Source organism: Apodemus sylvaticus, chromosome 5 (genome assembly GCF_947179515.1).
Source record: "Apodemus sylvaticus chromosome 5, mApoSyl1.1, whole genome shotgun sequence".
NCBI classification, from domain to species: domain Eukaryota; kingdom Metazoa; phylum Chordata; class Mammalia; order Rodentia; family Muridae; genus Apodemus; species Apodemus sylvaticus.
Window position 1 is genome coordinate 29,111,473 of NC_067476.1, and position 26,164 is coordinate 29,137,636.

General features: G+C 37.5%; 1 protein-coding gene and 1 long non-coding RNA gene across 4 annotated transcripts in view; one reads left to right on the forward strand and one right to left on the reverse strand.

Moving 5' to 3' along the window:
* Mbd5 (methyl-CpG binding domain protein 5) overlaps positions 1-26,164 on the forward strand; it is a 67,466-nt gene that overhangs the window by 4,623 nt on the left and 36,679 nt on the right. For 2 of the 3 annotated variants that reach the window (XR_007977847.1, XM_052182448.1), the window contains exons 3-6: positions 516-696; positions 5,416-7,551; positions 20,181-21,197; positions 22,650-22,855. Coding sequence is in view for 2 of the 3 variants with exons in the window: in XM_052182448.1 (XP_052038408.1) it covers positions 516-696; positions 5,416-7,551; positions 20,181-21,197; positions 22,650-22,855 (3,540 nt within the window). In the remaining variant the exon portion in view is untranslated. The remainder of the gene's footprint in view (positions 1-515; positions 697-5,415; positions 7,552-20,180; positions 21,198-22,649; positions 22,856-26,164) is intronic. The other variant, XM_052182449.1, reaches the window with a different exon arrangement.
* LOC127685349 (uncharacterized) lies at positions 75-25,840 on the reverse strand. Its single transcript, XR_007977848.1, has 3 exons — positions 25,715-25,840; positions 8,778-8,926; positions 75-238 (listed from the first exon to the last, which is right to left on the reverse strand). It is a non-coding gene; the product is annotated as an uncharacterized LOC127685349 (long non-coding RNA).

Sequence of the window (26,164 nt, forward strand, 5' to 3'; positions counted from 1 at the left end):
ACCTTTTTCTTTTTGTATATTACCATATTATTAAAAGAAATTTATATAATAAGAATTTTTGACATACAGTATATTTTTAGATAAGGAGGTAATATTAATGTAGCAATAAAAGTAAGCAACAGGGAGAGTAAGCAGACCCAGGTGCTGTGGCAAAACTAAGAATGTAGGATGCTGTGGCTTTTCACGGTTTCCACAGTGTGCTCCATTGTTTCTGTGCTGTCACGCCGTCAGGAAGTACCTAAATTATAAACACCATTAGATTTTATACCCTTCCCTGTCTTTAATTAAATTAACTATCATAAAAATTGTATAATTTTCATTATCTGTCACTTAAAGAATTTATTTGGCCAGAAGTATTTTTAAATTATGTAAAGTTGTTTTCCTTCCATTTAAAACCTTAAAGGCTTAATTCCTGTCTGTAGCTTAATCTATGCACAGCATTTCTCTGTGTAAACAGTTTTTCTATTAAATGTTTCATAGACTCACTATAAACAAAATCTGTGGTTTTTTTCCAGGTGTTTAATTTTGATCCTGGAGCTGCTGTGAAGCAGAGAACTGCAGAAGATGTTAAGGCAGATGATGATGTCACAAAGCTGTGCATACATAAGAGAAAAATCATTGCAGTGGCCACACTCCATAAAAGCATGGAGACCCCTCATCCTTCTCTGGTGCTCACCAGTCCTGGAGGAGGAACAAGTATGTAACATTGCTGCAGGGTTAGGAAATCTCCTGACTCCATTCCAAGAGAAAGAATAGCTAGAAATCACCTTGCAAGAGATTTCTTAGTATCTATTTTCAACATCCACGGCTTTTTTGTGTTCTAACATTTTGAGTTTTATCTCTGAAAAAAATTACCATGGATATTTTTTAAATCTTCTTATTCATAACATACAGTTGCATAATCAAAATCAATACTAACCAGCAAATTAATATCCTGAAAGCTAACAAGAATAAAGGCTACATTGTTTTATAGAAAACATCCATTTATGTAGGGCTAGAATTCAGTAGATAAGATCAAGTCCTAAATATAGCTTACCAATATTGTTAGAAGTTTGTTTTATACTGTTATGTTTTATTCTATTATTTTCCCTTAGAAGTCTGTTTTCTAATGGGAGACAGATAGAGGGTGGATCCAGATGGGAGGGGAGAAACTGGGGGGAGTAGAGCTATGGTAAACTGTAAACAGGATATAACACATGAGAAAGACCATTTTCAATCACAGTTAAATAAAAAGAAATTAACCATCTGACTTTTTTTTTTTTTAGTTATAATAGCTATTTATTAAGCACCTACTCAAATACAAATCACTTGGCCAGAGCTTTTATGGCACATTCCAACAAAACACACACACACACACACACACCTTCCTTTTGAAGTAAAATATTTAGTACATTTGTGTACTAAAGTGTTTGTGTATGCATGCACACGCATGGTCACATTGCAGATGTGAAGGTCAGAAGGCAACTTGCAAGAGTAGGTTCTCTCTCAAGGGTCAAGCTCAGGATGTCAGGCCTGGTGGCAAGTGCCTTTACCCACTGAGCCACCTCACTAGCCCTGACACTTTCCTTTGTAAAAAAAAAATTGCAAAGGTACAGAAAAGTGCCAGGGTGTTTGTAGAATTCCCCTATGCTGCGACGTTTGATCTTCCAGGCTGTATATAAATATTCTTGCTAACCTCAGAAACTGCCTGATGAAGAAGGATGTAATCTCGTCTGTATGTGGAGGTAAAGGATATTCCCCTGTGCCACCCCAATGATGCTGATAAAATTCTAGGAGCTAATCTATAGCCAGTATTCAAGTTCCTTTTTCTAATAACCCTGCTAGCATTAAAAGATCATTCCTATTTTAGAATCTAGAATATAACCTGAGATTGTACACTGTAATGAACTTTTACATTTCTTTAATCTTCAGTTCCCCAGTGTGTGTCAATCTTTCACGACACTGGCATTTTTGAGGCACATGGGCTAGCTCTGCAGAATGTTCCTCAGTTTGGATTTCATAATTGTTTCCTCATATTACATTTATGCCATGTTTGACAGGAATGGTATGTGAATAATGTCAGCAGATCCTGTGTAACTTTAATTTTGATTACTTGCTTAAGATTGGGTCCATTTGACTTTTTCATTTTTAAGATTTTTTTCCCTAACAATCAATTTGTACTCTGTGGGATTAATTGAGGCTGAGGAACTTTGGTTCATAACATTGATATGAACTACCTTGAAAATAGTATAACCTAGCGAACATTGAAACAGTAACTCAAAACATACAGCTAAGCTCCCAAATTTATTCAATAGACATCTGATTCTGTTCTATAAAGTTCTTAAATCACCGTGATGTATCTAACCATCACCCAAGGTTGTGTGACAGCACCCAAATCAGGACTAGCTTTGAAAACTAATTTACACATAAAAAGAATAGAAACTATTTCATAATTATATACCACATTTAGTATGCCATAAATACTGGATGGCATGGAAAATAATCTGAGTTGAATAGGAGATTAAATAATAATATGTAAACTGGAGCCAAACCAATGAGAGCCCTGGATGCAAGAATATTTGCATATCATACACATAACTAAAAGGACTCAGGCCAAGAGCTCAAAGAAAAAAAATGGTATTTAGTTGCTGTTAGCATAGAGCTTCTGTACAATAGCCCACTAACTTTGAACAAGGAATGATCAAAAGAATTACTCCACTGAAGTAGATAAGAAAAACAAATCTTTCAGGAAACTTATTTCCTAACAAGGTATAGGTTCTTAAATTCATATTGACTCCAACATCATTAATGTGCATTTGACAGTAATAAGTTATTTAAAATGTAGCATTGCCACCTTAGCATAGCTACTAAGCACATTGCATGAGTTTTGCATGTGTGTTGCATATGCTCTTGTTTTTAGGTTTAAGGCTGCCTGTGTATCCAAGTACCAACATACATGCCTGGTGCCACAAGAGGTCAAATAAGGGCATCTAATCTCCTGGAACTGGAGCTACAGATGTGGTCAGGGGTCATGTGGGTGCTAAGAGTTCAACCCAGGTCCTCTGTAAGAGCAGCCAGCATTCTTAACCACTGAGCCAGCTCCAGCTCATGCTGCTCTTAAACATGCTGATCTCATACCCTCTTGAATCCTGACTTTTGCCTCCCTCTGCACTGTTGCTCTAAAAACCCTAGCAGAATTATGTTCTAGGATTTGTACTGTACCTGTACATACAAGTTCAATTCTTGAAATTGAAAATACCATGAGAAGTGTGTGGCATCTCCTTTTAGAACCGTGTGTTTTGTTGAATTAAGTGCAGTTTTACTATCTTCATACTTAACCTTTGTTGTCTGACTTTATGTTATCATAAACTGAGGTTTAAGTAATTAAAAATTCAGACTTGCAGAGCGACATTCACCTCCTCCCTTTAGCATAAATGTTAACTTCATTTCTATTTGTTCTTTCAAATATTCTGCCTGTATATACTTGGCAGTACCTGACCAGCACCAAAATTTCACACTTGCTAACTGTACATTAGCCCCTGTCATTCAACATCAGCCTGACTCTTGTCTATTTAACATTGCTATTATTTTAAAGATAATAACAATTTATCCCCAGATATAGAAGAAATCCTTTCTAAACCACAATTGTTTAAATTCTGTTAGCTAAATATATATATAAAAAAAATGCCACTCCTATATGTATCTTAATCATGGGACTATAGATAATTATATAAATATATTGGTAATTTAAAAAATGCAAGCAGGTGACTCATATTACTATTCAGAATGTAGTCCATGGTCTTTCTAGTGATGCTACTACATTTAACTCTATTCTCACTGTCCACCAAGTACCATGAACTGCATATCCTAATCCATTGTTCCTGTAATTAAGAACTTTTAATGATCCCTCTTTAACAAGAAAATTAGCCTCAGTAAGTGCATCCTTTGTCTTCCGTTATGTTATTTAGTCCCAACATAATTACTCTTTCAAAGAGACCAAACTACTATTAGAAAGTGTACATATTCCAAAGCAGAACTGGGAACACATACTCAGTCTTCTCCCTGCTAGACTCTGTGTGACTGTGTTGGAAGAATGCTGTCTTACAAGTTATTATATGATTGACCTATGCACTCTCTTGCAAAGAGTTAGAAGTTGATTCATTTTAAGTGTGTAATTACCTCTTAAGTGTATCTCTGATTGCAAATGAATCTAAGTATAATTGCTAATATGCCTTTAAGTCTCAAAATAGATATGGCAAGTGCATAGTATGATTGGTGGCGTTTCCCACAGAGTGCAGCTCTCGGCATTCTTTCCAGCACAGCTCTCTAAGCAGCCAACACAAATTAATGGGATTAGCATATAAGTATTATTTGCCATCTTTGTTTTAGAAGGTGTAACATTATAAAATACTTAAATATTCTTAGGGCCTTAAATTTTTTCTTAAAAAATTTTAAACCTAAAATTCTGACATGACAGGTTGAAAATTCTGTATGATGAAATAGCTTGCTTTTGTTGCCTATATTCTCTGTGATCTCCAAAGGACCTAGCTGAAGGGATTCCGAAAAGATGGAAAGATGAACTGATGGGAAAGGGAATACTGGATTGCAACCCAGTACTGAAGACTCTAACATCCCAACTCATTTTACAGGAGAAGTCCGTCCTTAAAAAAGGACTTTCATATCTTACCCAAGCTGGTTAGCTAAAGCTGTCTTTACTATATGAACAAATTAAGAAATTGTATATACAGAGTTTCAGATAGTTCTCTTCCAGGAAGCTAAGCGTGGTTATATCACTGCATGTATTCTTGTTATCACTACTGCAATAAAGAACTGAAACCTCATTTACTCAAATCACAGAAACTAAGAGTCTTGCTCTTAAATTGACAAATTCTGGGATAAGGAACTATTTCCATAGCATCTCAGGAGGTTTTAGTCAAGTAACCGAAACAGTTACAGAGTAACTCATTGTCTTGTACAAATAACAATTTAAGCACCACAAGGAAAAAATGCCACAAAGATTACAAGTTTTCTGTTATGACTGTTCTTAAAAATTGCAAATGCAGCAAAACAGTAACACTGCCATTACCATCTGGGCTGTCAGTCTTGGTTTTTCAAATTCTGAATATTAAATTGACTAATGTCAGCCTGTACTGATTGTTATGGCCATGCATTCTTAACAGACAAGGAGTAAACAAGGATAATAAGTAGTTGCTAAGAACCTTGTATCCCATAAGGATGAATAATATACTTTGTTTAAATCAAAGTTTAATATAGCTTACAGAATTGTTTTAATTGTTTACAGTTACAGCTTTCACTTGCAAATCTGCATTCCCAGGTGTCCTTGTCTCGCCCTCCTCAGTTTTCTCCTTCCCTCTCTTCTTCCCAACACAAAATAATTGAGACAACTAACAAAATTCTTTCTCTCTTTCACATCAGATGCAACTCCAGTAGTACCTTCACGGGCGGCAACTCCAAGATCAGTAAGAAACAAGTCTCACGAAGGAATTACAAATTCTGTAGTGCCGGAATGTAAGAATCCTTTCAAGTTAATGACTGGATCGTCAAATGCCATGGGAAGGCTCTACATGCAAGACCTGCCTGGAACCCAGCAGCAGGAGCTCCACCCTGTTTACCCACGCCAGAGATTGGGCAGTAGTGAGCATGGGCAGAAATCTCCTTTCCGTGGCAGCCACGGAGGCCTACCCAGCCCAGCATCATCAGGGTCCCAGATCTATGGAGATGGCTCAATCTCTCCAAGAACTGACCCGCTTGGAAGCCCTGATGTCTTCACAAGAAATAACCCTGGTTTTCATGGAGCTCCCAATTCCAGCCCTATCCACCTGAACAGGACTCCTCTTTCTCCACCGTCAGTAATGCTACATGGTTCTCCCGTACAGTCATCCTGTGCAATGGCCGGAAGAACTAATATACCTCTTTCCCCAACCTTGACTACAAAGAGTCCAGTAATGAAAAAACCAATGTGTAATTTTTCAACTAATATGGAAATACCACGAGCAATGTTCCACCACAAACCACCCCAAGGCCCACCTCCCCCTCCTCCACCTTCTTGTGCTCTTCAGAAAAAGCCATTAACATCTGAGAAAGATCCACTTGGCATCCTTGACCCTATTCCTAGTAAACCAGTGAATCAGAACCCTATTATCATTAATCCAACCAGTTTCCATTCAAATGTCCACTCTCAGGTACCTGTGATGAATGTAAGCATGCCTCCTGCTGTTGTTCCTTTGCCAAGTAATCTCCCTTTGCCAACTGTAAAACCTGGTCATATGAATCATGGGAGTCATGTACAAAGAATTCAGCATTCAGCTTCAACCTCCCTGTCCCCTTCTCCAGTGACATCCCCAGTGCACATGATGGGGACTGGAATTGGAAGGATTGAGGCATCGCCCCAAAGATCACGCTCATCTTCCACATCATCAGATCATGGAAATTTCATGATGCCACCCGTAGGACCCCAGGCCACTTGTAGTGGCATAAAGGTTCCACCTAGGTCACCAAGATCAACAATAGGTTCCCCAAGGCCATCAATGCCATCAAGCCCTTCTACTAAGTCTGATGGACATCATCAGTACAAGGATATCCCTAACCCATTAATTGCTGGAATGAGTAATGTACTCAATACCCCAAGCAGTGCAGCTTTTCCTGCTGCACCTGCCGGAAATGGTTCTGTAAAGAGTCAGCCTGGTTTGCTGGGAATGCCTTTAAATCAGATCTTGAACCAGCACAATGCTGCCTCCTTTCCAGCAAGTAGTTTACTCTCAGCAGCAGCCAAAGCACAGCTAGCAAATCAAAACAAACTTGCTGGTAACAACAGTAGCAGCAGTAACAATTCTGGAGCTGTTGCCAGCAGCGGCAACACTGAAGGACACAGCACTTTAAACACCATGTTCCCTCCAACTGCCAACATGCTTCTCCCAACAGGTGAAGGTCAAAGTGGCCGAGCAGCACTGAGAGATAAGTTGATGTCTCAGCAAAAAGACTCATTACGGAAAAGAAAGCAGCCACCCACCACAGTGTTGAGTTTGCTCAGACAGTCTCAAATGGATAGTTCTGCAGCTCCTAAACCTGGACCTGACTTGCTAAGGAAGCATGGGCAGGGGTCATTTCCCATCAGTTCAATGTCTCAGTTACTACAGTCTATGAGTTGTCAAAGCTCTCACTTGAGTAGCAATAGTACCCCGGGTTGTGGGGGATCAAATACTGCTTTGCCTTGCTCTGCTAACCAGCTGCATTTTCCAGATCCTAATATGAATTCCACTGTTCTTCAGAACTCACTGACACAGAGCATACCTTTAAGAGGGGAAGCTGTGCACTGCCACAATGCAAACACTAACTTTGTTCACAGTAACAGTCCAGTCCCCAACCACCATCTTGCAGGTTTAATAAATCAGATTCAGGCTAGCGGGAACTGTGGGATGCTCAGTCAGTCGGGCATGGCTTTAGGAAACTCATTACATCCCAATCCACCTCAGTCAAGAATTTCAACGTCCTCCACTCCAGTGATACCAAACAGCATTGTTAGCAGCTATAATCAAACAAGTTCTGAAGCAGGTATGATTTTATTAGAAAAAAGTACCCAAAGGTACTAAAGTTTTCTACAGTTTTTAAATTTTTGTACCAAAATATTTATTATAAGAGATGTTCCTTTCCCCATTGTGAAAATTCTCTTCATTTCTTTAGTATTTATAATTTTATTTACAGAATGATAGGGACTTGTCTTTTAGGAAGAATACCAACTAAGGGGATTCCATGTGTTCTTGTTATTTGTTGTCCATCTGTGTCATTTTGAATATTGTTTGACTTTCAATTGATTTCATATCCATTGGACTGTACACTGCAAAGGAAGCCACCAATGGCAAGGTGTCCTGGCCTGGTTCATGAGATGTGTCCTTGGTTTTCGCCAATATTGAAGTTGTTTACCTAGCTTTGGTTTGTATACAGGTAAATGAAGCTCATCCTGGAAAATCCAGAAAGGCAAACAGAAACGGATTTCTTTTTTCTTGCTGCTCAACAGAAATAGGTCACTGGGTAGGAAAGGCCCACTAGAGGCTGTGTGAAGTAGGAGGTTGTCTTCTAATGTGTTTCTTACCCTAGTTTGCTGTCCTTTACTATTTGTTCAAGAAAATTCAAACATGGATATTGGCTACTTCCTTTTTTTAAAAAAAAAAAAAAAAAGTAATAATTTAAATTTTCTAATAAAATGAGGCTTGAAAACCTGATTTCCAGAATTTTTTATCATGGAATTGCTTTAAAGTTTCTCATAGAGCTGAGCTATATTTTTAGCATCCATATTAAGGTTTTGGACCCAAATTATTATAAATCTTCATGCACCATTAATGGATACAAATTTATACAAAAATAACACATTAGAAAAACTGTGTTTTATACAATAAAATCTTTAGAAATCATTATAAAAGCAATCCTGGAACAATAGAGAGGTAAATCATTGAAGCAACAGAAAATTTAATCATGGAAACCTTAGAGAAAATGCTCAAAATGTAACACTAATGATTTCAGACTTGTAGGAAAGGACAAGGAAAAAATGCAAGGAAGGCGGGGACACTAGCATTTATATTTAAAATGAGTAAGATTTAAAAACTAAACAAGCTGAGGTTGGGTTTAGCTTAATGGGAAAGCCCTTGTCCAGCATACACAAGACCATGAGGTCAATCCCTGCATCACAAAATAAATAAAAACCAGATGGCCAGTCCCTGTGAGAAGACTGATGACTCCTTTGCTAATACATTATCATGAAGATGTGTATAGGCCATACATACCACTGTGTGGAAAGTGTTCCCATCCACGTGTCTGTTGAAGGTGCAGTCAAGTGTTTCCTGATGTTGCCACCTTACACTGCCATCTTTCACCGTTTGTGTTTTATGTTGTTTGGATGTCAGTATTCTATGAAGAACTGCACAAAGATCTCCTATGTTAAAATAAGGAAAAAAAAAAAAGAATGCAGGTTTAAAATTATTTGAAATGACTAGTGCCTTCTTAGTATTCTTAGTTTAAGGACCCTCGTGAAACTTTATGTGTTTAAAGGGTGCGTAATGGGCTTCCAACTTCTCGTTGACTCATGCTGTTTTAGTTAATACTGTACAAATAAAAGTTTAATATATGCACTTAGAAATTAAAACAACAGTAAGTCCATGTTATAAGATGTACTATATTTATTGAGCATGCCTTCAGTCATTTTGGTAAAGCATTGTTAGTCTCATTTATTATTCAGTTTTTATACCCCTTATCATAGTTTGCTTCATGTCAGGTCTACATTCATCTGTGCAAATGTATGTGTTTCGATAATGATGTATTTCTATGTTTCTATTATGGGAAAGACATTTATTTATATTCTTGTTTCTTCTGATTGTCAAGTTTAGACCTATTTTATATACCCTTGGTCATTTATTTTCTTGTTTCATTTATCCATATAAACATATAGCCTAGATTGATACTGGGGTATCAAGGCACATGGGCTAAAAATTTATTAATATAAGAAAAGCTTTAGCATATGAATACCTAAACAACTAATAACAAATGTTGAGCAGTGTGGTGCATATGGCTGAGCATGTGTAGGCTAACGTGAAGTGTACACTTAGTAAAAATCTAGGTCAGTTAAAATTTTGAAAATAATTAGACCTAATAAAATTAAGTACTAACGGTTGTGTAGAGATCAGCTGGTTACGAATATGGGTTGATTCACTGATTAACTCTTTTGGTAAGGTAAATACTGAGAAGGTTTTTAACCCCATAACTCTTTTTATGAAGTGAATAATGTCAACTGAATATGCTATCATAATTGCCTAGCATAAATACCTGTTTACACTGGTATTTGTTCTCTCATTAATACTCATTGATCAGTGATGTTGGGCATTCAGAATGAAGCAACAGAGGATAGTACAGCTTTCTTTGTAAGAATAGAGAAACGCACCTCTTGGTCTTTTTCCATTGTTTTGAGGTAAGGTACATAGCTCATGCTGAATTCAAACTCAGGATCTTCCTGTCTTGATCTTCTGCATGCTGGGACTGAAAGCATGTGCTACCATATTTCATCTGTAAAATGCTTCAAATAGCTATCATGGAATACCTATTGTGTGCCAAGTGGTCCACTCATTATTCATGGCCTGTGTAGATGCCCTTAGTATAAAATGTTGTCTTCATTTAACAGATGAGAAACTTGAACCTCAGACAACCTCATTAACCAAAATCTTCTAACTTAACCAGGATTAGAACTCAGGTTTCTTTGATCCTGAAATGCCACCTTCTCAGCTACGTAAGTTCATCTGAAATGTTTAGTCTCCAGACTTACTGTTTTCCTTTTCAAATAGCACATTAAGTCATGTGACAATCCACAGATGTAAATTTTTAATATACTTTTAGATAAAAGCCAGTTCTTTTTGCCTTCTTTCTTTGGAGTCTGGTATCATAGCACACATGATGAGAAAGTTTCTGTCAGTATAGATGAGCTGTTCAGAATATCAAGAGAATTCCCTGAATATGTGAACTGTATTTGGTGACTTTTCTAACTGACACAGGAACAGGTCCCTCTGGGTGATGTTTCTGTAGACCTTTGAAGCAGGTCGATGTCAGCTCTTTGAGTCTTGCATGGCATGATGGTACAGTGGCAGACTGATAGGAAGCATTGTCCAACTCTACTTTCCCAACAAAGCCTAACCACAGGTGACCTTCTCACTCCAGTGCCTTGCCCAGTCTTCAGTGTATAAATCAGAAATACAACATGAAGACATTAAGAAATGACTTGCTCTTGTGCTTAATTCAATTAGTAACTAATTTTCAAAATCCTTTTTTATTGTTTTGTATTTACATGCTGGGGGAGAAGGCAGGCATGTGCCACAGCACACGTGTGGCCATCAGAGAGAGAGGCAACTCTGTGAAGCCAGGGCTTAACCTCAAGCAGCTAAGCCTGCAGGACAGATGCCTTTGCCCACTGACCATCCCTTTAGCCCCTCAGAATGTCTTTTAAGGAGAATAATTCTGTCTAAAACTCTAAAAATCCTGGTTTGCAAGCTTATATGTGAATTCTGTATTCACATTTTTAAGCATTCAGTTCAGTTATAGGAATTGGAGACAAAGATTGTGTAATTGTATAAAAAATACTAAATTTCTTTATTCTAAAAACTTAAGGCTATGTGTTTTATTAATTAAGTTAACTTTCCATGAATGCTTCTGAATATTCTATATTGAAGTCTGCAAGTATCCCTTACCTTTTGAATATCAATTTGCAAGGCAAGCCTAATATTCCCAATTGGTACATAACATTAAGATCCTTGGTGATGTCCTTAAATGGTCAAGAAATGTTCTAGTGAATCTAGAAACTAGACCTCAAAGTCCCCTCCTTCAATCCAGACACAGAGTGCCACCACACTGCTCTGGAAATGTATAAGAAGTGGATATTTAAAATAAATGTCAGAGGCCCAGAAAATGGCTTGGTCAGTAAAGTGTTTGCCCTGAAAGCAAGGGACCTGACTCTGGAGCCCCAGCACCCATGCGAAAAGCCATACCTGGTGGTACAGTCCTGTAGTCGCAGTGCTAGACGGCAGAGACAGACCCCTTGGGCTAGTCTTGCCAGATGAGTAAGCCTCAGGTTTAGTAAGAAACCCCCATCTCAGGAAATACAATGAAGAACAAGTAAGGAAAACAACTCACGCTGACCGCCAAACCCCACACATGCTCTCCCGCACGCGCACAAACTCATACCCACACACATCACGTTATACATAATTTTCAGTTTTCTTAGAAACAAAGTTCAGCACCTGAGTATGGTGTCCTGGTTTAGAGGGGAGTTAATAAATCAGGTGTTCTTGACCAGCAAACTTCAATAGGCTTACCAGTCTGCTTCAGTCTGCTTACCAAGAAAGAAAGCACCTGTTCCATAACCCGGGTCCTGCTTACATCCATACAGCTAGTCCCTCTTTAGGTCCTGTGATCTTTCACAGAGTACTAACAGAAGGGTTTAAATTATTATATGAATATTCTTAGTAACAACAATGCTGCTTTCCATATAAGTCCTTAAAATATTTTTACTATAAAATACTTTTTTCCTATTAAAAACAATCATTTCTGCTTAAGCACATGAAATTACAATGCTCTGAGGGACAGAAGTATGGGTTTGTAACAGAAGAGAAACGTACAAGCATTTATTTGCCTTAACTATGCATTAACTCATCAAGATATAAATAAACCTATGAATATGAGTATGTACATATATACGTGTGTTATGTAAATTCTTAACTGCAAATGAAAATGTTTTGATTCAGCACAAAATCCATTTTGAAACTCAGGACAGCTAATGAAATGGTAGGTATAAGACTATGAAATAGTGAGACACAAAAGGCTATTTAGTGTATTAGCTCAGTGTATTTATTGTCAGACCATGCCAGAAAATAAAGCAAAGGGAAGTTGTGCCCTGCCCTTCCCAGAGGAGATTACAAATGCAGACAGGTAGAGAGACCATGTTGAAGAGGCAGCTGTGGGGCATCTGTTAACCTGAAGGCGGAGGCAGGGCACCTTCACAGTTGTAACTGTACTGACGCTAGTTTCCAGAGAAAACATTTAAACCTAAGTTTAAAGCCTAGATTCTCTTTCCTTTGTGATGCTCATGATCTGCACTTTTGAAGTGCTCTGTGCTCTTGTTATTTAACCAGACAACAAACTGCTTGAAAATCTATTCCTGATTTAACGTTTTGCAGAATGAATCCTTTTTTGTCAACGAGATGTTTTCACTATAAGCAGTGTCACAGTCCTTCAGAAGGTCTCCTCATATCAGGGTCACACCACTTGTTCTGTTTACATATTATAGGTGTAATGTTTTCTTGTATACTAGAGGAGTTAAAGTATGTTTTTACTTCAGACATTAATTAAGTCTATGTAACCAAGAGTGATAACAAAACTCAGTGATATGTTTGCTGATTCAGTGATCTGTTTTGTACCTTCAAAGAAATAAATTGTTCTAGTATACTAGTTGGAAGACTTTATTCCATTGTAATATATTAAGCACTCTTACACAAACATCAATTCTTTCAGTTCCCTAGGAGATGCCTAAGCTATTTACTAAAATCTGATCCAAAATATTTAAGTTGATTCAAAAAGTATCCAGATACTAGGAAGTAATAACCCTACAAAAAAAATGACTTATTAAAAACAATGCTAAAATATATCCATGTCAAAGTAGATTTCATTTCCACATTCATGTAGCCCTAAATAACTCAAAATTTTAAAAAAAAAGTGTTACATCCTATGAATATAACAATATCAGTGCCAGCCAAGCAATCATTTTTTTATTATCTTTTGATTAAAAGTAACAGCTCCCCTTTTACAACCTAGAAGTTACACCAAAAATAGAAATCCAAAGAGCTGCTTAAAGAGTCCAAAAGTTGGCAGTGACCCAGGGAGATGCACCCACAGGCACAGGTGTAAGCATTCACCCTAGACCATGGCGTGGAATGGGGCTCATTGGGAGCACAACTCCAGACCATCCCTCTGTGATGGAGCAGCCCACAGACCTGATCCTAAAGTAGCACTTTTCAGTTTTCTCCCACAATAAGAAACTCACTAGAACCTGCCAGATGGCTCCACAGATAAAACTGCCTGCTGCCAAGTGTGACAACCTTAGAGACCCACATGGGAGAAGGAGAACACCCGCTCTTCTAAACTGTCCTCCAATCTTATAGCCACCATGGCATATACTCACATACATGCACACACGGAATGTTTTTTAGATTTCCGGCTTTACAGTCTACTAAGCATTTTGGTGTACAGCAAATGAAAGTTTAAAAAAAAAAAAAACACTGTAGTGTGATATTTTCAGCCTCACTCTAGCCTACTCCACTTTCCACATAAATGTTTAATCACAATCATAACACACTGAAGTGATTGTAGCACCCACTAACGCTTATGTGCACAAGCTATCAGGAAGACTGTTCGAAAATAGCACTATGGTGTTCTCCAAATGTTGTATTTCACTTGTCAAAATAAAATACTAGTTGGAGCATAATAAATTGACTTTTGTAGCTCATTGGCATGACACAATCGTTTTAGAATATTCATCAAATAATTCAGTGTTTATTGAGCACCTGTGATAAGCAAGGCTCTGTAATTTTAGAGTTGCAGATAAAACAGGATATAAGATAGGAAGTTGACTATATTAAAGGTTCAGTATAGTCTCTTGAAATGAAATTTCTAATTGGTATTTAATGATGCATTTTAACTCATACAAAGGCAGAAATCAAATCCCACCAAGACATGTAACTTCCTTTTTCAGGTCTTCCCATCACATAAATATCCTGTTCACCTAAATGAACTTTGTTACTTGACCAATCTGACTTTACCCCAAAATTTTTTAAGTAATTCTAAGAGGTTCTGGATGTTGGTGCAGGATGGGCATGTAGCTCGTGGTAGAACTGCTGCATAGCATGCATCAAGTCCTGGTTCCAACCCCAGCACCAGAAGAAGAGACGAGAGTCACACACATTTTTATGCTTTCTGAATTCATTTGATCGTGTTTGCAGACTGGTCTCCCTAACATCCTAAAATTTAAGCTACATCTCTTTCCGCCTGCCCACCTTCTCCAGCATCTATTGAGGGGAAAGACCATTTCCTCAGGTCTTGCCATTGCTTTCTTCCCTGTTCTCCATCCTCAGTGTACTTTTGTCTGGGGTCCCTTTCTCCCTTATGAAAAACAAAATTGCTACAGGTCCTTTCCTCTGTCTCTCTACCTCTTAGCTGGGAATATCAAGAATCTGTGTTAGAATCCAAATCAGAAGGGTGAAGTAGGGATGTTTTTCTAAATGCACATTAATCTGGCTGTTACTAAGACTTGAAAATATTAATCAAATTTTACTAGAATATTTAGAGTTCTTATAAAGTTATATTTCAATGCACTATCCTTTAAATGTAGAAGACACTTTTTTTCATATTTCAGTTGGACTGAGAAATAAAAATATATTTATTAAACTCATGGAGCATATTTTATCTCTAGAAGGATTTAGTTTTATTAAGGATTACTTTTGACCTGTTTACAATGAAAGTACAGTTAGCAAAGCAAATGATAAAGGTCAAACAGTGAAGGAGTATTTTTCATTACACTTATTATTTCTCATAAGTTGCATATTAAGCTTTTGAGTTTCATGGATAAAAAGGCAGTGTGTGGCCATTTCAGTTTAGAAAAGTTCTTAGCACAAAATCATTCAAAATTAGAATTAAGTGAATCAAACTAGTTAGTGACATTTTTTAAACACATCATTGATCTGCATGGTATGGGCTTTTTTGACACATACATTCTAACTAAATAATATTTAAGAGGCAGAGAGATAAAAGTTGATCACAATATAACCTTCTCTCAAGGATTCTTGGTATCCAGGGAGACAAACCTGAAGAGGCAGAGGCAATTCTAAAACAAATTAAACATCTTAAGAATTTAATAATAAGAAATACTTTTTTGTAAATCCCTGAAAGTTTTTAGTCTACTTGTATATACACACTGAATACATGAGCATATGAGCTGTGGATGCATGGATGCATATGTGTGCATGGTTTATGTGCAGTAGTCAGTGAGCAGACTAGCATGTTCATTCCTCACCACACTAGCCTGCCTGCTAGGCTAGGGAGCTGGGACCCATTTAGTTTAAATGGCTTTCCCTTTCCCCTACTTGGAAAACAACAGGACCAGGAAAAGAAATTGTCACTTAATAGTGGTTGACACAAAGTAATCTTATGTATCCTTATTAAGTAAGTCACTGGAACTGGCTAACTTATTCCAAATTCCCAGGTGACTATTTAATTATTGCTACATGTTTGATGATAAGTCATCTTTAAAACAAACAAACAAAAAAAAAGTCTCAAGTACCAAACATCTTGGCTAAGGAAAAAAAACTATTTTAGCTAACACTTCTTCATGTAATTAAACAAAATACAGTATTTTTATGCAGAAGTCTGAAATAGGTTCACAAAATAATGCCTGTTTACAATTAATGGTTCAATATAAAATAAAAATCCAATATAAAAATTCATGCAGATTCAGGTTTCTCTGAGTAACTCCATGCATTAATGAATAACCTCACAACTGTCCTTTGAAATAAATGTCTCCAGCTGCGAGGTAACTTTTAACTTCTTGAGAAACTTGAGAGCATTCTAAAGTAATCTGTTATCTTCAAGCCACCTCCTTTCTGATGTCCCCATCTCCTGGCACTGGAACAGCTAAGTTGGAAAGTCAGTTTTCATCTTCGTGTCTACATTGTTACCTCCCATATAGAAGTGAGTGCAAATATTAGGGCCTCCCTAGATTCATCGAACCAACCAAGAGCTTTTGAATCCAAACGTGTCATGACTGTGATGTCTTTGAAATACAGAGAGAGATAATGTGATATTATTTCAATGGTTTAAAATATTTATTCAAATGTATTTACTGCTTGCATAAACTGGCAGGTTTAACTATCGACTGAGGGAGTCAGGGTCTATAAAAGCCATACACATATTTCAGATATTCCTGTATTTGTGAAACTCAGGACACATTCCCCATCATCTGCCTTACTTTCTATACTTAAAGGAAAAGAATCTGCTTCTGCATAGAAGCACCTTTTATCTTGTTTTCATCCCTCAAATGCCTGATCAAACTGTAGTTTTCTTATTTGTGCAGTTTTCTCAGACACCATCAGTTTTATAATTGTCCCCTTGTTGTAGATGTTCCTTGTTGCAGTCTCGTTATCCTGCATAATATATAAAAAGATATTTAAAAATTCCTACCTTGTAATCATGTTCTAGAAGGGGGAAGAGTACAGATTTCTGCATTTACCACTTTGCCTAAACTCTGAGAGGTTTTTTGGGGTGCGTGGCAAGGTTTTTAAACCTCTATCACTATTTCAATCCTGTTCTCCAACAGAATGTACCTTTTTGTTGAACTGAATTGTTAGAAATTGAAGAAGATTCAAATATATATTTGTATTTACATGTGCATCTGGATCTGCACCCTGCTTGGATGTGTCCTTTCTCGTTGGCAGAATGAAAACACTCACAGTGACTGCGTTTTATTATAATTTCTCAAGACTATTTAGACGGAGAGTTTTTAAAACAGTGTTATCCCCAAATGGCTACTTCTTGAATCATAAATATGGATGCTTCTCAGTGGCAAATTTAAGTAATAAAAAAAATAATAATCTCTAAGGAAACCCATCATCTACAAAGCCTTGCTACATATATGCTAAATATTTTGGAAATATACTCTGTATGTGGTCAGAAGAATGGTGAACTCCACATTTAAGCTTGTCATTATTATTTAGTAGGTAGAAACTTGACAGTGACAGTGAGTTCTAGTAAATAATACTCACTGGCTCACCTAACACATGCAATCCAGATGCAAATGATGAATTGTATGTATGGAAATAGCAATTTGGGGAACCAATGAAATATTTAAGGTGTTGATTGCTTTGTGAAAAAAAATCTGAATTAATATTTAAAGAGTCGTATACCACACGCCTACTTCAGCATTCTGTATGTCTTCTTACTCTAACCTTTGAGAACATGTCATTATTTCATGATAATATTTCATAAATATTTATATATGTTCAAAAAGCCTTCTTTTTAATCTCAGCCTTTAAATAAAACACTGAGAGCTTTTTTAAAAAAAAATCAGACTATTACAGATGGGAAAACAGAAACCATTATTTTAGCAGCACTCTGGTGATGTCGGCAGTACTGGTTTGAGTTACCACTATTGCTGCCACACCACCACCCTGCTGATGCCAGGAATAATGGCAATATGTATGCAATTTCCAACTGACCGGCTCTCTTTACCTATTTCTGATGCTCACAGCAGGCATCACAATAAATTTTCTGATGACCACTTTAGAATAAACTTTCTCAGGAAAAATGGTAGCCAGGTGTGGTGATATGTAACTAGAATCCTAGTTCCACTAACTGAGGCAGGAGGATCACAAATCCCTGGCCATCTGGGCAACTTGAGAAAACCCTATTTAAAAATAACAAAATTCAGTGATATAGTTCTAGGGTTTGAGGCTTTAGGTTTAATCACCTGTTACAAACAAACACGCACACACATGCATGTATGCTGCACACATTCACGCAAATCAGTAGCAAGGTATCTGAGAAAAATGCCCACCGCTGAATTTATAAGTGATGACAGAAATCAAAATATAAATGCTAAACTTTATCAATGTGACTTAATATAGTCACTTTACATACTACATAGTTTTAGTTTTAAAATATAACCACAAGTATATAAAAGAAAAATTATTGTACTATTCCATTTGATGAAAACAAAATATCATATTTTTACTATTTTCATGGAAACATTTCTGTATATTTGGAGAAAAACTGTTACTTACATTGTCATGTGGGGTTATTCTGGTGGCACAGTACAACAGGAATGAGTTTCAGTTCCTTTAGATTTTTGATGACAGTAGCAGTATTCACCATGCCATATATGTGTGTAATCGTTGAAAACAAAATATTTGTCTAATGAATGTACTACATAAAACAATCTCTTAATGGAAAGAAGACCTTTTGTTCACCCATCACCCCTCCCCAAAAAAGTGTCAGACAGAGTAGAGGTAGGGGCTGTTTTTAGATTTAGATTTACCTTCCCTATCTTGCCTTCTTCCCTTTATGCACTTGGATTACCAGGGTTGATTTTAAAGACAATTACTCCCCAGGTTGTTCTCTCAGAGATGAATTTTCAGCTGGTCTGGGTTAGGGCCCAAGAACTAGCTTTAGTTTTGTTGATTGTTTTGTGGTTTGTATTTCATTTCCCTAGGTAATTCTATTGTGTAGCCTGGGTTGAGAGCCACTAATATTATTATTGTTATTATTATTATAGTAATTACATATCAACTAAAATGTTATGTTTTAAATATTAAGTTATCTTAATTTTATCACTTAGTACAGGGTTTTAAGAATATGGGTGCTATTTTGGAAGAAGACTAGTCTAATGTAAGGGCATTTAAGTACAGTGTCTCTCTATACTATCAGAACCACAGATTATTAATTATTATCTTTTTCACTGTTAAAAATAGCAACAACGTGTTGGCGAGAGATATGCACTATTATACAATTTAAAGGAACTTAAATTTATAGAGCATTCATCTATTTCATTTGAGCGCAGCATGGCAATACATATATAAAGCTTTGTGACTCAGGAATTCCGTGTCCAAGAATTTATCCTTAGATAATAAGTGAGTAGCCCAGTGTGGTGGCTTACACCCCAATACCAGCATTTGGGAGGCAAAGACTATGAGTTCCAAGCCAGTTGCTCTGCATAAAGAGTCCCAGGTCAGCCAGGGCCACACAATAATACCCTCCCTGTCTTTAAAAAACAAATAAGTGGGCAGTTGAAAAGATCTGTTAATAAGAATATTTATTGAAGTGTCACCAACAATTAGTTTCAAAGTGTTGCAAAAAACATTCATGGACTTAGTTGGCTAAGTTACCAGATAGTAATACATGAAACTACTAAAATGATTCAGTATATATAAATTCACAGGGAAAAGTATTCGCAGTAAATTGATAAATGAAAAGCTACAAAACTATAGCACAATTTTGTTTTGTTTCCAAAATACATGTTTTGTGTGTGTGTGTGTGTGTGTGTGTGTGTGTGAGAGAGAGAGAGAGAGAAAGAGAGAGAGAGAGAGAGAGAGAGAGAGAGAATATACCTGAATGTATATATACATACTGCTGTGGAAAACCAGAAAGCACCACAATAAAATATTATTTGATATTTTATATTAACTGGGTACCTTTTATTAGCTGATTTATGTTTTCAGGTACATTCTAGTTTTAAGGAACTTTGTTCATTAAGAGAAACTACTAATCTTACAAATAAGACCAAAGAGGTATACCAAAAGTTATAATTTTGAAGAAAAAAAAGGAAGCTTTTTTTTCAATATACTAACCTGAGTGGATGAACTGTAACATCCTTGCCCATATTCTCTTTGGGGAGCTATGAACATAAACCTCTTTGCTATTCAGCAAACTTCATCAGACAATAGTTTTCAAATTTAAGTTCCCTTAGCAGATGTCAGATCATCTGTGTTACTATTCGTCTGTTTACAGCCAAGTAAGTAGAACAACCGGAAACGTATCTCAGGAAGCTTTATGGGTAATGTTGCTAACTGTCCATAACTAATAACTGTGTCTCTGCTTTCTCATTGTAGGTGGTTCAGGCCTGCCGTCCTCCATAGCTATAGCTGGCAGCAGCCACCCCGCCATCACAAAGACAACATCTGTTCTCCAAGATGGTGTCATAGTCACCACCGCAGCTGGAAACCCACTGCAGAGCCAGCTGCCCATTGGGAGTGACTTTCCTTTTGTTGGCCAAGAGCATGCCCTTCATTTTCCATCCAACAGCACTTCAAACAGCCATCTTCCACACCCCTTGAACCCCAGCCTCCTCAGTTCTCTACCTATCTCTTTGCCAGTGAATCAACAGCATCTCCTAAACCAGAATCTATTAAATATCCTCCAGCCTTCAGCAGGAGAAGGCAAGTCTGAGATCAACCTCCACCCTTTAGGTTTTCTCAACCCGAATGTAAACGCTGCTCTAGCTTTTCTCTCCGGTGACGTGGATGGGCAGGTATTACAGCCTGTTCACTTTCAGCTCTTAGCAGCCCTGCTTCAGAACCAAGCCCAAGCAGCTGCCATGCTTCCCCTGCCGTCTTTCAATCTGACCATCTCAGATCTTTTGCAACAGCAAAATACCCCTTTACCCTTATTAACACAGATGACAGCCCCACCAGACCGTTTGCCAAGCAATCAGTCAGACAACAGCCGTGCTGATACCCTTTTAGGCAGCCCCCTGGGAACCCCTTTAACAGGCAGTGACACTACTTTTAACCCCCTGCTCCTCCCAGCTGTCACTGGGGCCTCAGGATTAATGGCCTTGAATCCCCAGCTGTTGGGAGGTGTCCTGAACTCGGCATCGGCCAACACCGCTATTCATCCAGAGGTTTCCATAGCAACCTCCTCCCAGGCAACCACTACCACAACCACTACATCATCAGCAGTGGCAGCACTGACTGTCTCAACACTTGGTGGGACAGCAGTGGTGTCAATGGCAGAAACATTGCTGAATATATCTAATAGTGCTGGGAATCCACCTGGTCCAGCTAAACTCAACAGTAACTCTGTGGTGCCACAGCTACTTAACCCTCTACTGGGGACAGGTCTGCTTGGTAAGTTCAATTTTTTTCACAAATTTTTTTTTAAGAAACGTTTTTCTAATTCTCTATTCTCCTTTTTAAAAATACACTTTGTCACACTATTTTTTTAAAATGTCTTCATTATTATGTCACAGCTTATTTAAGGAATTAAATATAACAACACCCACACAAAACTATAGCTAAACAAACATCGAAATGGCTTTTTCCTTTTCTGATTCTAGCATTACTAAGTACCACTGTAATCTGCTTTCTCTTATCTTCTAATTCTGATGCCACCTAAACCTAACCTACCTACCATGCCCTTCAGCCAAGTACAGTCTGCATCTTCTAAAGAGCCTTCATTTCTACTTTAGTTGGTGTGGCATCACAGGGTTGGTATGAGCAGCTGCACTAGGGTGGGGACAGTTTGAGGAAGTGCTTCCAGGCAAACCCTGAGAAGCAAAACTAAAAAAAAACCAGTTTCAAAATACTCCAAGCTGGGGTTTACTCCAAGACCAAGGAAAATGTCCTTCTAAATAATACTAGGTTTCCTCAGAATTATCATTTTTATAATATATAGGTTAGCTTATCAGAAAAAAAAAGTTGAAAATAATGTCAAGTGTGGTGCGTGTAGATAACAGCAGGGAGGAGGATAGGAAGTGCCCATGAAACCCAGGAATAGAAGCAAGTGTGCATGATGTTGTCAGGAGCATCTTGATAGGCTGCAAAACTAGTTGTGTACATTACTTCATTGAGGCATTTATAATTACAATGCAGTGCAATTAGTTTTGTCTAGACCTAAAACAGTTATAGTTAACCCAAAAAGTCATAATAAACATACAGACTCAAGTTACAAAATTGTTCTAAGAAAAACTTAAACAACTTAAAACAATTCTAAATTTTAGCTATGTATCAGTTATTAATGCTATCCATTGACAGCATTGATTTTAACATCCTTACAACTCTAACATTGAGTTCTTTTGTATTGTTGGGTTTGCAGTTTTCATTTTAACTGACTAACATGTTACTGCAAAACAAAATGTGTATTTTGAAACTGAGCGTTTAATCAGTGGTATTTATTGATGATTATGACTTAAAGCTGAATTTTCATAAATGAGATTAAATCACTCCCACTCTTTAGCATCATCTGCTCAACTGTTTACTGTTAAGTAATTGCTAGGGATAATTTTCAACCTTTAATTGTAGGTGTCCTAATAAAAATAAGACAAAGGGACCCTTAGCTCTGAAGCTTAACATTAATGACTAAATAAACTTTAGGTAATATAAAATAAAATGCTAACCACACAGATCAAACTACATGCTAAAGGTATTCCTTAACTAAGTAAGGCTGATAAAAATGACCGATGTTCCCATGAAGCTCAGCTTTCCGGTTTTGTTTCAGAAATTCTCAGGTGCAAAGACAGCCATAAGTTAGTTCTCAGGAGAAGCACGGTGACTTATACTTTATGTTTTTCAAAACTGTAGGTGAGCTATCCTCCATAAACAATTCATTGAATAACCATCAACTGACTCATCTACAGTCGCTGCTACACAGCAATCAGATGTTTTCTCCGAGCCAGCAGCAGCACCTTCTCCAGGGACATCAGAATCTCCAGGCCTTCCAAGGACAACCCACAGTCCCTTGCCCAGCTAACAGTAACCCCATGGCTTGTCTGTTTCAGAACTTTCAGGTACTTTCCTTCCCCACATGACTGTAGCTGAAAACAATGTCTGGTTTTGTTGAAAGAAAGTAGGAATGAAAAAGTACCCTTCAGAGTCTATTGACAATTATTTCGTAATATTGAGTATTGTTAAACATTCCAGTCTTTCCTGTAAAGATAATTTTATTTTGTATGAGGCAGTAGTCTTTTTTGGTATTGTGAGTAAAAACTGACAGTGTTACCCTCTTATGCCCTTCTGTGCATTGTGCACATATTACTCTCATAATTAGCATACATGTTCTTCTGTGTTATCTCCCCTCTCCTCCTCCTGGCTTAGGCCGCATGGTCAACCACTTCTACAAAGGTGAGTAAAATACTAAAGATTTTATAGAAAGAGTAACATTGTATGAATGTAAAAAATAGAAATACACAATATTTTTTAAAGACGTAATACTTTGAAAAACAAAAGTGTGGAACTCCCTAGGTGGTCCACTCTAGCTGGCCTTAAGTTTGTTCCCTCCTCCTCAGACTCTACTATGCTGGACTGACAGACATGTGCCACCACAGGCTATAAATAATAAAACAAAGGAAGCTCTTTAAGCAAGATATAAAGCTAGTAGGTCAAAAGAAAAATGTGTAACCAATACAAAAACATTAATTTCTATATGATCAAAAAGGTATTCTAAAATTTGTAGAAGTACCAAATGCCAGGAAATATATACATAATGCATGCCATATATGGGCACCCTTCATACTAATATACTTACAAATCAAGAAAGAAAGGATAATTGATCAGAAGAATAAGGAATAATTATAAACAGAATTCACAGGAAATAAAATATGAATTATTAATAAACATGAAAAGAATAACCAATGTGTGCATTACTATGTATGTCATATTGATGGCATGCACTGCTGGTAAAGGTATAAAGGAATCAGCACTTTCATTTTATTGTTAGTCCATATGGATTCTGGACTTTTGTTCTTTTGTGATAGAGTTCAAACCTAAATAAGACCTTGTACAAGCTGGCGAAATGCTCTACCACTGAGCTATATATCCAGCCTTGCTCATTTCTTTTGGAGGATAATTTGGTAGTTTATTAAGATTTTTTGTATACATGTGTATATGTGTGTCTAAACACATATATTTCCACTTACCCAGATGTTTAATTCACATATGTTGACTTAAGAGACATCTTCAAATGTGACCAGAAGAGCACATAACAAAACATTCATTACAACATGAGTCAGAAATTAAGCTTCTTAGGTTTTGATGAATCAGAAAATAATTTCAATACAAAATATCCATCTATCTATAAGCTTAAAAGGTTAGGTAAACTTATTTGATCAAATATACTGAGACCTCCAAGACAATGAAATTCTACACTGTACTATTAGCAGAAGAGTGGTACAGTATATCTCCACATACAGTGAAAGGGAAGGGGGGGATGGAGAAACTAGGTATTGCTACATGCTTTAATAGTTTAAGTATCTGTCAGGATGGGATACTCTACATCCCTACTTTCTTCTGAGAAAGGAAGTAAGATGAAGTAGGACTGTAAAGTGTTGAGTAAAGAACAGTGATGAACACATCTTTCATCTAGAATGAAATATCCACATATATGTAATAAATTAATTCATAATGGAAGATGTGCATAGCCTATGGCACCCAGAAAGGGAGCTAAAACCTGCATCCAGTTCACTGTGCGGTTATGACAGGAGAGTGACTCCAAAAGAATGCAGTCTGGGGAGGTAATGGAAGCAGAGTCCTATTTCAATGGTCAGAATGACAAATGGGACATTGAGACTTACAGAATGTCACAGTTTGTTTCAAAAGCCAAACTGTGAAGGGCAAGAGACCTGGGTTAATGCTCCAGAGGGAACACTGGGTTGAGCACTGACCTTCTACATAGGGAGGCATGAACATAATCATATGCTAAAAAGAAAGAGCCAAAGTGTGCATGAAAGTAAATACGAAAAGAGGGAAGCCAAGATCCCTGGGAAGTGCAGAGCGTCCTTCCACAGAGCAAATGGAAAACCAGACAAGATCTAAGCAAAGCGTAACTTCTGAGAAAGATAGGCTGCTAAGGATCAAGGACTGTCAGTGGGACAGATCTGCCCATGAGCTCCCTTTTCTCTGGTAAGTAGGGCTGTCTACCAAGAACAGAGTAGATGATACTGCAATCATCTTGAAGAAGTACAGAAAGACTGGAACTGTTGTGGAGAAAATGCTTCCTGACTGGAAGATCATAAGATTGAAGGAGCAGCAACAGGCCAGGTTGGAACACATAAATGTCTATTCATAAAAGACTTTACCTTCCTGTGAATGTAGACAAAACCAGAATTTAAAATGATCTAAGATTTAGATCTTATCTGGCAAGTACAGGCAAGGGGGTAGTAGCAGAAGTGGCTGATGTCCCATTGGATCCTAGGTGCCAATTTAGTAAGAAAGTAGGTAGAGACCAGAGGGGAGAGGTCTATTGGCCAGAGATGAGTAGAAATTAATTGATAACTAGTGATTATATTAGACCTAAAGTCTGTCACAGTGTTTCTTATACACTGTTAGCGAAATTAGAGAAGCCACAGAATTTTTTCCAAACTTCATTAACGCTTCCTATACAGAAATTCCTTCCTCTTGCCTATTCCTAACTGACAGTCACTCTATAGACAACCAGTGTCCGTTTTGGCAACGTGAAGATGTACCTCAGGAAATGGCCTGATAAGGATGAAGGGCAGGTATTCATTTCCAATCCAGAGACTTCAACAAATATTATGTCCGGTTGGCGAGATGACTTAGAGGGTGTCAGGATGTCTTAGTTAGGGTTTTACTGCTGTGACACCATGACCAAGGCAACTCTTTTGGACAACATTTAATTGGGGCTGGCTTACAGGTTCAGAGGTTCAGTCCATTGTCATCAAGGCAGGAGCATGGCAGCATCCAGGCAGGCATGGTGCAGGAGGAGATGAGAGTTCTACATCTTCATCTGAAGGCTGCTAGCAGATTACTCACTTCCAGACAGCTAGGATGAGGGTCTTGAAGCCTACACCCACAGTGACGCACTCCAACAAGGCCACACCTACTCCAACAGGGCCACACCTTCTAATAGTGCCACTCCCTGGGCTAAGCATATACACACCATAACAGAATGTATTTTCTCTTGTCTCACAAGCCTGGCAACCTGAATTCAATCCCCAGATCACAGAAAGGTGAGAAGAAAGAACTAACTCCACAAAATTATCCTCTGACCTCCACATGTGCACCAGGGACATCATATGCACAATAACAAAAAAATGTATAAATAAAATTTAGCATATGTAATGTCATATCAAAGTAATGCA